The sequence below is a fragment of the Mastomys coucha genome, unplaced genomic scaffold, assembly GCF_008632895.1.
Source record: "Mastomys coucha isolate ucsf_1 unplaced genomic scaffold, UCSF_Mcou_1 pScaffold22, whole genome shotgun sequence".
Lineage (NCBI taxonomy): Eukaryota > Metazoa > Chordata > Mammalia > Rodentia > Muridae > Mastomys > Mastomys coucha.
Window position 1 is genome coordinate 211,203,760 of NW_022196905.1, and position 12,194 is coordinate 211,215,953.

Sequence of the window (12,194 nt, forward strand, 5' to 3'; positions counted from 1 at the left end):
TGGAACTCACTCTGGAGACCAGGCTAGCCTCTAACTCAGAAATCCGCCTGCCTCTGCCTCCCAAGTCCTGGGACTAAAGGTGTGGGCCACCACCGCCCGGCTTCTGTAGGTCTTCTTATCTTATCTTAAGACCTTATCTTAAAAAGCACCCATTAAAACCAAACATATTTATACTCAAGATTAACTTCACTGGCTGCCAGAGAGGATTGGGGAGGAGGAGGGAGAGAGAAAGATGTGTACATTGGCTTAAACGTGGCCTCTGACTGACAGGGTGAGATCTAATATGTGATAAACACAACCAGGAATCATTTCACTGAGACCTATTAGTTACAGCAGTGCATGTCACCTAACACCTCAGCACTTAGGAGGTGGAGGAGGAGGATACAGAGTGTAAGGCCAGCCTGGGCATCTTGAGACTGTCTCACACAACAATAAATATAGTTGAATAACCAAGGATAGCGATATAGGATACAATAACGGAAGTTGTAGCGATTGTTTTAGGCCTGGCTGTCTTAGAACACGCTCTATAGACCAGGCTGGCTTCAGAGATCTGCCCTTCTTTGCCTCCTGAGTGCTGGGATTAAAGACGGATGCCACCACCTACCGCCATCCACACCCAGATTAACATAATGTGTATTATTGCATTTATTTATTTGTTTAATGTGTGTGTGCACGCCCTGGTCATGTGTGAAGGACAGATGACAATTTACAGGAGTCAAGTATCTCCTTCCTCTTGGTCTTCAGGATTGGCTGCAGTCACCTTCACCTCTGAGCCATCTCACAGGTCCTGTTATTTGTTGTTAATTTATTTAGAGCCAGAGTCTCATTATGTAGCCTAGGCTGGCCTGAGTCTGTTATGTAGACCGGGGTGCCTCTGTCTCCCATGTGCTGTGATGGGAGGCATCCACCTCTATCCTTGGTTATTCACCTCTATTTTTTGTTGTGTGAGACAGTCTTAAGATGCCCGGGCTAGCCTTACACTCTGTATCCTCCTGCCTCCACCTCCCAAGTGCTGAGGTGGTCAGTGACATGCACTGCTGTAACTAACAGGTCTGAGTGAAATGATTCCTGGTTGTGTTTATCACATATTAAATCTCACCCTGTCAGTCAGAGGCCATGTTTAAGCCAATGTTCACACCTCTCTCTCAGGCAGCCAGTGAAGTTAATCTTGAGTATAAATATGTTTGTTTTTAATGGGGGGGGGGTGCTTTTTAAGATAAGGTCTTGCTATGTACCCCAGGCTGGCCTCAAACCTGTACTCCCCTTTCCTCAGCCTCCCAAATGCTAGGACAGTGTGCACACCACTACCCACAGCCAGTACACAGCTATAGCTTGTGTGTGTGAATACATGTGCCAACGTGTGTGTGCGTGCGTGTGCAGAACACACGTGCCATAGCTGACTGGATCCAGGCCCCTGGCGGCTATTGCCTTCACACACTGGAACATCACCAGTCCTGACAAAGTATTTATAATAAAGAGGATACACTTCAGGAGGCTGAAGCAAGAGAATTGGGAATTAAGGCCAGCCTTAGCTACGTAGGATGCTGGAGGCTACAAAACCCCTCCCAGAAACAAGACAAGCAGCCAGAAAACAAATCAAAGCCCACTGGAAAGACCCATGCAGTGGCCGTGGCTGCTGCCTGCCATGTGACTTCTTTGGAATAAACAGAGATAGCAATCATGTTTCCATTTCCCTGAGTTTTTTGTTTTGTTTTGTTTTTTTCCAATCTCACCTCCTGATACAATTTGTTCAGGAACTTTTTACTGAGGAAATTTTTTTTGCGTGAGGGTGGGAAGCCCACATTTGACAGTCCCCAGGTCTGATATTAAGTCCATTATTTTTGGTGGCGGCAGTTTTGTTTTCTGGCTGCTTCCTGTTTGGTTCTAAAATAGCCCTGCAGAAGGGGCTCAGGACATAAGTGGCCTTCCCATAAAACCAGCTCTAAACCTGGAAACTGATCTTCCAGGAGTCTGACCTCAGGGTGCTAGACTGTCTCTTGGCAGGGGACTCTTGTCCTGAAGTCAAAGTGAGCTCATATCCTCTGCAATTTGAATCTCAGAATTTGCAAGGCAGTCACCTTTTTTTTTTTTTTTTTTTTTAAAAAAAATCTTCTATTATATTTATTTATTTTATGTATATGAGTACACCATTGTTCTCTTCAGACACAACAGAAGAGGGCATTGTATCCTATTACAGATGGTTGTGGGCCACTATGTGGTTGCTGGGAATTGAACTCAGGACTTTTGGAAGTGCAGTCAGTGCTCTTAACCAATGAGCCATCTCTCTACTCGGCCAAGTCACTCCTTAAGAGTTCTGATTCAGGCCAAGTGGTGGCGCACACTTCCAGCACTCAGGAAGGCAGAGGCAAATAGAACTGAGTTGGAGGCCAGTTGGCCAGCCTGGTCTACAGAGTGAGTTCCAGGACCGTAAGGGCTGTTGGTATCAGGATACTGGCTTGGCTACACAGAGAGAGAGAGACCCTGTCTTAAAAAACAAAACAAAACAAAAAGAGAGTCCTGGCTCTAATCTCTGGGTTGGTTCATTTCCCAGGATACTTTGGTCCAGGAACTGGCTCCCCACACCCTGCAGCCCTACAGATGGTCTGCCACCAAGCCCACCCCCCACCCCTCAGCCCTGTTTGTCACTGAGCTCCACTCCACGCCTTCTTTTTCCTGTGTGTTATGAAACTTTAACTTTCTGGAGTCAGTTAGGGTCTCTGGTAGTCCAGGGTGAGTCTGAAACCCCTATCATCCTGCTTCTGACTCTGAGGTGCTGGAATCACATCCCAAGCCTGGCTCCTATGGATCTAGGGTGGAGTTCAGGGCTGCGTGCTTTTTCGAGACATGACATCTCCATGTGGCTGCTTAGTTCTGTCTCAGCTCCCGGAATGTAGGATTAGGTGTGCCACGCCTTGGCTGGCTGCCTGTAGCAATTCTTTTTTTTTGGGGTGTGTGTGTGTGTGTGTGTGGCTTTCCTATACCTTAGGGGTCAGATGATGTCACACTTATGTCAGGTGTCTTCCTCAGTCACTCTCCATCTTTTTTTGTTTTTAAACACTGGGTCTCTCACCGATCCTAGAGCTCTGGTTGGATGAGTTCACTGGTCTGGCTAGCTAGTGAGCCTCAGGCATCCTTCTGTCTCTGCCTCCAACACTGGGGTATGGGTACAGATGTATACCGTCCTGCCAGGCTTTGTTTTACATAGCTTTTAGGGATTCAAACTCAGGTCTTCCTGCTTCCAAGACAGGTACATTCCTGACTGGACCATCTCCCAGCTCTTCAGATACACTCCCTCCAGGGTAGTCCTGCCTACATTTCCTCCTATGAAGCTGTCACTTTTCTCTAGTCTTTTGAACAGGAATCCCAAAGAGGGCCATGGGCACAACACCTGGCCACTAAAGCCTTAAAAGCCTCAAGGTTGGTCTAGAGAGATGGCTCAGCAGGAAAGAGCACTGACTATTCTTCTGAAGGTCCTGAGTTCAAATCCCAGCAACCACATGGTGGCTCTCAATCATCTGTAATGTGATCCAATGCCCTCTTCTGGTGTGTCTGAAGACAGTGTACTCATATACATAAAATAAATAAATCTTTAAAAAAAAAACCCTCAAGGTTGGGGCTGGAGTACCAACAGTCAATTAGTTCACTTTCAAGGGATCCAATGGCTTCTTCTGGCCTCAGAGGGCACTGCACACACATGCTTAGTGAATACCTGGAGGCTCAAGGTCTACAGGAAGAAGGTCTGTGAACTTCCAGGGCTCACAAGAGTGAAGGGAGGTTAAAGGTCTAAAGGGATATGGAATGGAGAAGTTGAGGGGGAGTGGAGGTGGCTGGCTGTGTGACTAAGGTGCAGGACTGGGCAGTGGTACAAAGGGCTTCTGGAACTCTCGGTATCTCTGTGATTCTAAATCTAAACTGGTCCTTAAAAAAGAAAAGTGAGGGGCTGGTGAGATGGCACATGGTAGGCTGCCTTCCACCAAGTCTAACTGAATTGTGTCGACTGGTGGATGCAAAAGCAGTCGCCCCTCACAGGCTTTGTTCTAGAGCTACACCATGGTCACCCCAAAGTCCAGGCTTCAAAGTAGAAGCCATTTTGTTAAGCTTTTACACCGACAAAGTCACAAACCAAGGGCTTTTCAAGTACCATGATGGAAACGTCACACAGCTGCCTATAGCAACCTGGGGAAAGCTTCCCTGCAGTTGCTGCCTGATGACTCCTGGTGTTCAGGTCGCCAGAAGCTGGGGAGGTTTCTGTGTTTCCTTTTCCTGAAGCTGGTATACATCCCAATGAGTTTCTTGCCTATTAGTCATGGGATACTGGGTACCACAAGAAGGTGGGCGAGCCATGGCTATGAAGGGGCTACATTCCCAGTCCTCCACATCCCTGTAGCTCTAATCAGCCAGGCAACTGTGGATGCAGCTTCTTCCCAGGCTTCTCCATCATAGCTGGAACCTTGGACCCACACAGCAGAGAGTGCCACCCCACACTTTAAAACATCAGGTAAAATCTGGAGCTGGAGTGATATAGATCAGGGGTCAAGAGTGTACACAGGTCTTGCAGAGGACTCCAATTCAGTTCCCAGAATCCATGTTGGGTGGCTTACACCACCTGTAATTCCAGGTTCCGGGGATCTGAGGATTGGATGCCTTTATCTATCCTCCATAGGCACTGCACATTCATGACACACCATACACACACACACACATACACACACACGCACACACGTCTTACTATGTAGATGAGGCTAGCCCACAACTCGAAAGGTCCGTGCCCTCCCCCTGGTGTGACAGGTGTGAGCTTACACATAGTGATGTGTGACAGGTGTGAGCTTATACATAGTGCTGCTTAGTTGAGGTTCTTTTTGAAATGTTTCACGTCATAATGAGATTCTGGGGCTTGGATCCAGGTCTATACAATAGCCCGTCATGTGCTGTTTACAACTACACAGCTCGGGGAGCCCCATGGAAGGTTACCAGCCGGGCAAGCCCCAGGCCTTGCCTTAGGTCTGAATTCTAAGGACTTTTTTCTTTCTCATTTTTAAGTTTTAAAAAGTGATTTACTAGCTTTGTGCAGTGGCAGTATCGTAGCCAATGAGGTTTATCTGAGGCGGGATTATTGCTAATTGAAAACTTTTCCCAAAAAGTGATTTACTGCCTGCCTGTGCCTCTGCTGCCTCAGCACTGGATCAAACGCATGCACCACCACCAGATGTGGATCTGGCATGATTATTTAGACAATTTTTTAAAAATGTGCATGTGGGGGTGGCTGAGTACCCAGGGAGGCCAATGGGGCACCAGGTCTCCTGGAACTAGGACATTCACAGTTATGAATAGCCTGGGAAGGAAACTTGGGTCCCCTCCAAGAGCAGCAGGCATCTCCCCAGCTCCCCACTCTAGTCCCAAGTTAGATTCTAGGCACATGAAGTAAACTGTAAGCTGCAGGGAATCACAAGGACATCCACGGCCATGGCTCGAGGCCACTCACACAGATATTCACCAGCCCATAGCATTTCCACCTGCACAGCAATGGATGGCAAGTGCCCGTGTCTTCTCTGCACGCAGAAAGTGGCATACCCGGATCACTTCTGATCTCAGGTGCCAGACCTGTGTTACTCTGACACAGGGCCTTCTATGCAGCCCTGGCTATCCTGGAACTCATTATGTAGATCAGACTGTCAAGCTGCCCTTGCCTGCATTTTGGGTATTGAGAAGAAAGGGGTGTCCGTTCAGCAACCTACCTGCCTTTTAAAAGTATTCTCCCCCATGCAGAGGGGGAAGGATGCCATTTTGGAAAATGGAAAAAAAAATGCCAAACTGGCTTCTCTGTGGTTTTAAGTTGCCCTTAATTTAACATCTTTTAGGGGATAAAAGTGCTGAATACTCTTGCAGAGGAGCTGGGTTCAGTTCCCATCACCCACAGGGTGGCTCACCACCATCTGTAACTCCAGTTCCAGGGAACCTGGCACTTTCTTCTGGCTTCCATGGGTACCAGGGATGTATAGACAGACATGCAGACGTTAAATACAAACAGACCAAAGCCACCATTATCCACAGCAAAGTGCTCTGTGACAGTCTCACTGGGTAAAGGTGCTTGCTGACCTGAATGGTCTGCTGACTGAGTTCAGTGTGAAGGCTACATATGGTTAGATAGAAGGAAGACCTGACATCTGCCTATTCACTGTGCAGCAAAGGATGCTTGTACACACATAAGTGTAATAATTAAAATAAATAAAATGAGCACACAAGGCTATTGCTCAGGAACTGAACATCCCAGCAGTCACACTGGGAGGCTCCCGAATGCCTGTGTCTCCAGCTCCAGGGGACAGGATACCTCCTTCAGCCTCTGGCAGTACTTGTGCATATATGCTCACCACTCACACACAATTAAAACAGACAAAGTGGCTCCTCTCCCAGTCCCCAGTGTACCAGGTGTAGGTTCCCTCTGCTATTGACCCATACTTCCTGACTAAAAAGAAGATAGCCTCATGTTTTGTATTAAAATAGTTTATATTAATCATTCAAACTTCATTTTTATACAACGAATGCATACATCATGTGTGCGGGGTGTCTTGTGGATGCGAGGAAGGGTTGGGGGTGGAGCCTGTCTGCAGCTAGGAGACTGGAGGCCTTCTCCACCAGCCACTGAATGATTGGAAGGAAGAGCCTAACTGATCACCATCATACCTCAGAGACTGGCAGGTTCCAGGACTTTTACCTCTATCTGCCTTTCTGGCTCGCCCACAGGGGTAAGGAGTGTCTGATGCCTCTCAACAAGGCCCCTGTAGCCTGAGGCCCTGTGGCCAGCTGTCCTTGGCTGTGGCATGGCATGACTTGAAGGGGGGCACACTCTGAGCACGGGTGTGTACATACAGACAGCTGCGGCCTCCCCTGCATCACCTAGGCGGGCATATCAGCCTTGCTGAGGGCGATGGCCAGCTCCAGGTCCTCCTGTTCCTGTCGCCGCAGCCTCGCCAGCCGCTCCTGCTCCGCTTTCTCACTCTCCCGCTTGGCCCAGGCCAGCTGCTGCTCCTCATTGCCAAACTACAAAGGAAGATTGATTGGACAGTGAGAGAGGGCCCAGAGCAGGAGCGGAGGGCCCTAGGCAGATACAACCAGAGGCCCATGCTGGGGCCCGACTTCACCCCATGTAGGAAGGACCAGGGTGCAGCATTCAGTCTGAGCTGCCCGCTGGAGGGCCAGGCACCCATCCTTACAGAGAGGCAGCTGGGCCTTGTGCTGGAAGGTTCTAGCAGGCAGGTCCAGTAACTCTAGGTGCATTCTATAGCCCTTTTGTCTCTGTCTCCTTTGGAAACAGGGTCTCCTTACATAGCCCAGGTTGGCCTAGGACAATAACCAATCTCCCTGCCTCAGCCACCCCTCCTGCCTGTCAACACTCCCACACTCCTTTAGGGCCACAGCCACATCCTACCAGATCATCACTCTGCTCCATGCCCCCTAGAGAGGCCTCAAGCCCCAAGGGAGCCCACTGCTTGTCCAGGGACGTCAACAGTCCTCTTAACTGCTGTCTCTTCCAGGGAATATTTGTGTCACTCAGGGACAGGTTTCAGTCCTCTGGAGCAGACAGACACCTGCAGTGAGTGCGACTGTCAACCTGCAGCCTCCTTGGGGCAGGGGGGGGGGGAGAGCATTGCAGGGGGTGTGGAGGAATGATGGTGGGTGCTTCCTTCAGCTAGAACACTTGGCCCTTGGGATCATCTATGAACAGACACCAGTAACTGACAGTGTCCCCTCGTCTGTTCCCACAGAGGTCACAGATTACCCTGCCCCAGACAAGCCCCCATCAGTGTCTAGCAGCAAGGCCCCTCCCATACTGCAATCCAAACACTGGGGTGCTTCAGAACTGGAAGCCAAGGAGGGAATGCCCCACAGAGCTGCCTCATGTACCCTGCAAGCACAACAAGCACTTGGGCCGGGAGAAATTTCCAGAAAGAGAATTTCTCAGTGGTTTACTGACGATCCCTGCTTGGAGGTGCTTGGACTGGGCCACCTCTGGTTTTCCTGGGTCACATAAGAGGCAGGAGCTGAACCTGTGTGTCTTAGGTGCCCCGAGAAAGCAGTTCGGGTGCTGCTTCCCTTCTGTGCTATCTCAGTACCAGAGCAGCTAAGAGGAGTCCACCTTTTTCAGACACCATAATTATTGAGAATTTGTGTCAAGAAGTAAACATTTTATTTCCAAAGCTTCTTGGGAATCTGGAAATCCCCTCCCCAGAGCGTGCAGACAGGCTCGGCCCCACTCCTCAGCTCCTTCATGGAGGTACTTGCAAAGCCCAGCCCAGCCAGTCTCACATCTGCCTGGCTCTCAAGGAAGCTCTGCAGACAACAGCAAGCTATTCTGCTAAAACACACACACACACACACACACACACACACACACACACACACACACACACACACACCTGACTGCTCTTAAGGAGGATCACACTCACTGCCTGAGGCTCTAAGTTCTAGAGGGCAGGGACCCAGGCAACCCAAGCTGGCCCTGAATTCCCTAGAACTCTGACGGACATGACCATGCCCTGCTAAACAGAAGGCTTGCCTGGATGTAAAGAAAATTCTTTTTTGTTGCTTTTAAGAAAAATTCTCTCTATGCAGCTCAGGCTTCCCTCCATCTACTGCTGCCTCCCACATGCTGGGATTAAAGTGCTGGCTCCTTTGTCCTTTTTTGGAGACAGGGTCTCTTGTAGCCCAGGCTGGACTTGAACCAGCTGAGGGTGACCTTTAACCCCTGATCTGACAGGCCTGCACCACCAAGCCTGCTTTGCACAGTATTGGGATGGAGTCCTGGGCTTTAGGTGTACTAAGTGTGCATGACTGAGCTACACTCACAGACCAGAAGCTTCTATGAGTGGTAAGTTGCTACTGAGGGCAGTCACCCATTACTAGAAAGCTCTGGGGTGCCACAGCAGGTGCCAAGGATAGCAGTGGCCATCCTGCTTGGATGAAATCAGTTTCTGGAAGCCCAAGCTAAGCGGGCTGCTTTCCGTACATGATGACAACTTTTTCTGAGTTTGCACAGTATTAAAATCCCAAGGATCCTGGAAAGTAGGCTCATGGAGGACCATCCCAAGTCCTGGGAGGGCAGTATATTTATGGCTCAGCAAGGGGAAATTCAAAAGCCTACCAGGGTCCTGTTCCAGAGAAGACTGTGTATACTGATGGGAACACAGAGCCCCTCATAGAGGTGACAGTGACAACAATTTCATACAATAAAAGGCCAGGCCAGGCAGGATTCAGTTTGCCATCTGTAGATGAGAGTGTTTAAATTAGAATTTAAACTAGATATGGTACAGTGCCTGACATCCCAGCATTTAGAAGCTATGAGTTTGAGGCCAGACTGGGTAAATCCCTTTCTCAAAACCCAAACAACGAACAGATAAACCTGAAAAATAAAACTGAAGCCTGTAACTACTCTGGGGCAGCAGAGTTGTTAGCCTGGTGCTCAAGACAAAACGGCAGGGTCGGAGTGCTCTGCCTGTGTGGGCACAGGAAGTTAACTGGCTTTTCAGAAAGGCCAGTCATTTCTCTACACTGTGGTTCAGCTCCACCACCAACTCTTCCCTGCCTGAATGGAGCGCTGGAGTCACGTGCCAACAGCTGTGCTGTTTGTTTGTTTTTTTTTGTTTTTTGTTTTTTTAAAAAAAAAAACGGATTATTTTATTTTTGTAGCTCAGGCTGAACTGGAACTCCTGATCCTGTTGCTGAGAGAGAAAGCTGTGGCCCGGGGGATGGACCCAGGGCAGGGCATGCTAGGCACATGCTGTACTCACTGTACCAGCTCTGGCCTCAGTGGTTAGTAGTTTCCACCAGAAAACAACCCTGGTGATATCCAAACAACTCAAAGTGCTTTTGTCTCTAGTTTTTACTAACAATGTCACTTTTCTGAAGGCATACTGTAGGCACTGTCAACAGAACTGAATGGGCTGTAGAGATGAATAGTTACAAGACCCCAAGGGGTCAACATATTATTATTTTTTGTTGTTGTTTTGTTTTTTCAATATAGGGTTTCTCTGTGTAGTCCTGGCTGTCCTGGAACTCACTCTGTAGACCAGGCTGGCCTCGAACTCAGAAATCCCCCTGCCTCTGCCTCCCAAGTGCTGGGATTAAAGGCGTGTGCCAGCACCGCCCAGCGACATATTGTTATTACTATTAGTATTTTTAGTCCTCCTGCCTCAGCCTCCCAGTACTGGGATGAGAAGAAGTGATTGCCACTGGGCCCTGGTCTGCCTTAGGCAACTGAAATTAAGCTACAGGACAATTGGTTAGGGAGGACTAGGGTATTTATTGTACAATACAAGTGGGTTTGGTTTTGTTTTGTACTGGGAATGGAAGCCAGAGGTATATGCAGGCTCTGCCTGTCCGTCATCACTGAGCCACATACTTCAGCCCTCCAGGTCCGCTTGACATCTGTCATTCCAGCCATGCACATAGGCTGGGGTGCAAGGATCAGTAAGTAGCTCAAGGTCATTCTAGGCTAGAGACTAAGGAGGTCCAGGCTTATTTCAAAGAACAAACATAACTAAGTAAACAGAGCAGTTATCCAGTCTCTCCCAATGGCCAGGCAAGGAGCTTCACAAGCACGAAGGAAAGCTTTTGAGAAAATGGCCTCAACTGGAAGGGTGAAATGGATCACGGGAAGACAGCAACAAGCACAGGCTGCCCTGAGGAGGTGGAGGGTGAGGAAGGGCTGGCAGGCTCTATACAGACAGCAAGGCAGTGCTAGTGAGAGCCCAGGATGCTTCCAGGGAGGCTCTAGCCTGGACAAGTGGCTTCTCTGAACCCTTGGAAAAGAGAAGAGGCTCCAGGTTGGTCATCTAGGTTGAAATATTTTTCAGTGTAGCTAATAAACAGAAATCAGACAAAAGCACAATGAACAGTAGCCAAATCTCCCACTCTCAGGACATCGTGCCTGGACTCTTTTGCTCCTACTTGCATGATGCACTTGGGCAGGACCACTGTTCCTGGCACTCAAAGGTCTTTTTGGAGGCAGCAGAACCCTGGTGAAATGCTTGTAATTGGTCTTGGGAAGTGCTTGCCTGCTCTGCCTCCAGACACAATAAACCAGTGTGGTGGCGCATACCTTCAATAGCAACTAAAGGCAGAGGCAGGTAGACTCCTGAGTTCCAGGATAGCCTGTATCACATAGTTAGGCCTTGTCTCAAAGACCCAGTGAACAGAACATCTTTTGAGGGACACAGATCACACTGAGCACTGAGGCAGGCATGCTGTGTGTGTGTGTGTGTGTGCGCGCGCGTGCACACACACTACTCTCCCTGCAGAAATCTCATCTTCCTGCAGTTCATTAAACCGTGGCTCTCATCTTTATCAGCAGTCTATTTGCCTTACAGAAGTCATTGCAGAATAAATAACAAAAGTAGTTGGTGACTGTTGGGAGGCACCAGCAGCAGGGCAAAGCAGTGTGTCCATAGCTGCAGAGGGACCCCCACCCCCTGAGAAGCAGCAAGCGAGGCAGGAAGGTGGCCAAGGGAGGACTCAACTTACAGAGGTGAAGTCGGCAAAGCCGGAGGAAGAGGCCTTAGGAGGTTTAGCTGAAGAGGAAGGGGCAAATGGATCTTTGCCACTAAATGGGTCCCCAAACCCTTTTTTATTTTGGAACGGGTCGCCGCTGTCAGCCCCAAGTGGCTGGAATGGATCAGGGGACTCAGGTAAGTCTGAAGAACCCAGCTGGCTTACAGGTGTACTCTGACCTGGAAAGTGTAGGGGAAACACAAAACAAAGACAGAAAAGAAAAAAAAGAAAGAAAGAAAGAAAGAAACACAAGTTACTTACTAGGACTAGAGTGGGGAACTGGCTGCCTCTCTAGGGAGAGTTGGGCATTCAGAGAAGGGTGGCCCTGGGGGTTCTGACTTTGTGGGGAGGGGGTCTGGAATCCAGGACCCCATGCCCGCTCTGTACTTATTATACAATGAAGTTACATTCTATAATAACCTGGAACAGAAGTGTAACAAGGTCATGAATGGTGCCAGAGAGTGATTTTTTTTTTTTAAAGCTGTTTTTTAAGACAGAGTCTTACGTAGGCCAGGTTGGGCCTTGAACTCATCTTCCTGCCTCAAGCTACCAAGCTCAGGGTTGACAGGTGTGTACCACCTGGCCCAAGCTCACATAAATGCACTGACAGGTATGTGTCACCATACCTAGCCCAAGCTCACATAAATGCA

General features: G+C 48.9%; 1 protein-coding gene and 1 pseudogene across 10 annotated transcripts in view; one reads left to right on the plus strand and one right to left on the minus strand.

Moving 5' to 3' along the window:
* The window catches only part of Eps15l1 (epidermal growth factor receptor pathway substrate 15 like 1), a 121,188-nt gene that overhangs the window by 31,036 nt on the left and 77,958 nt on the right, over nucleotides 1–12,194 (minus strand). For 4 of the 10 annotated variants that reach the window (XM_031340285.1, XM_031340284.1, XM_031340282.1 and 1 more), the window contains 2 exons: nucleotides 11,518–11,723; nucleotides 6,486–7,038 (listed from right to left, as the gene is read on the minus strand). The exons of 1 other annotated variant lie outside the window; for it this stretch is intronic. In XM_031340285.1, the coding sequence (XP_031196145.1) occupies nucleotides 6,895–7,038; nucleotides 11,518–11,723 (350 nt within the window). In that variant the 3' untranslated portion in view covers nucleotides 6,486–6,894. Of the gene's footprint in view, nucleotides 1–6,485; nucleotides 7,039–10,277; nucleotides 10,797–11,517; nucleotides 11,724–12,194 lie in introns of those variants that run through there. 5 more of the 10 variants (XM_031340288.1, XM_031340287.1, XM_031340283.1 and 2 more) reach the window with 4 other exon arrangements.
* On the plus strand, nucleotides 5,060–5,255 carry LOC116071528 (annotated as a pseudogene).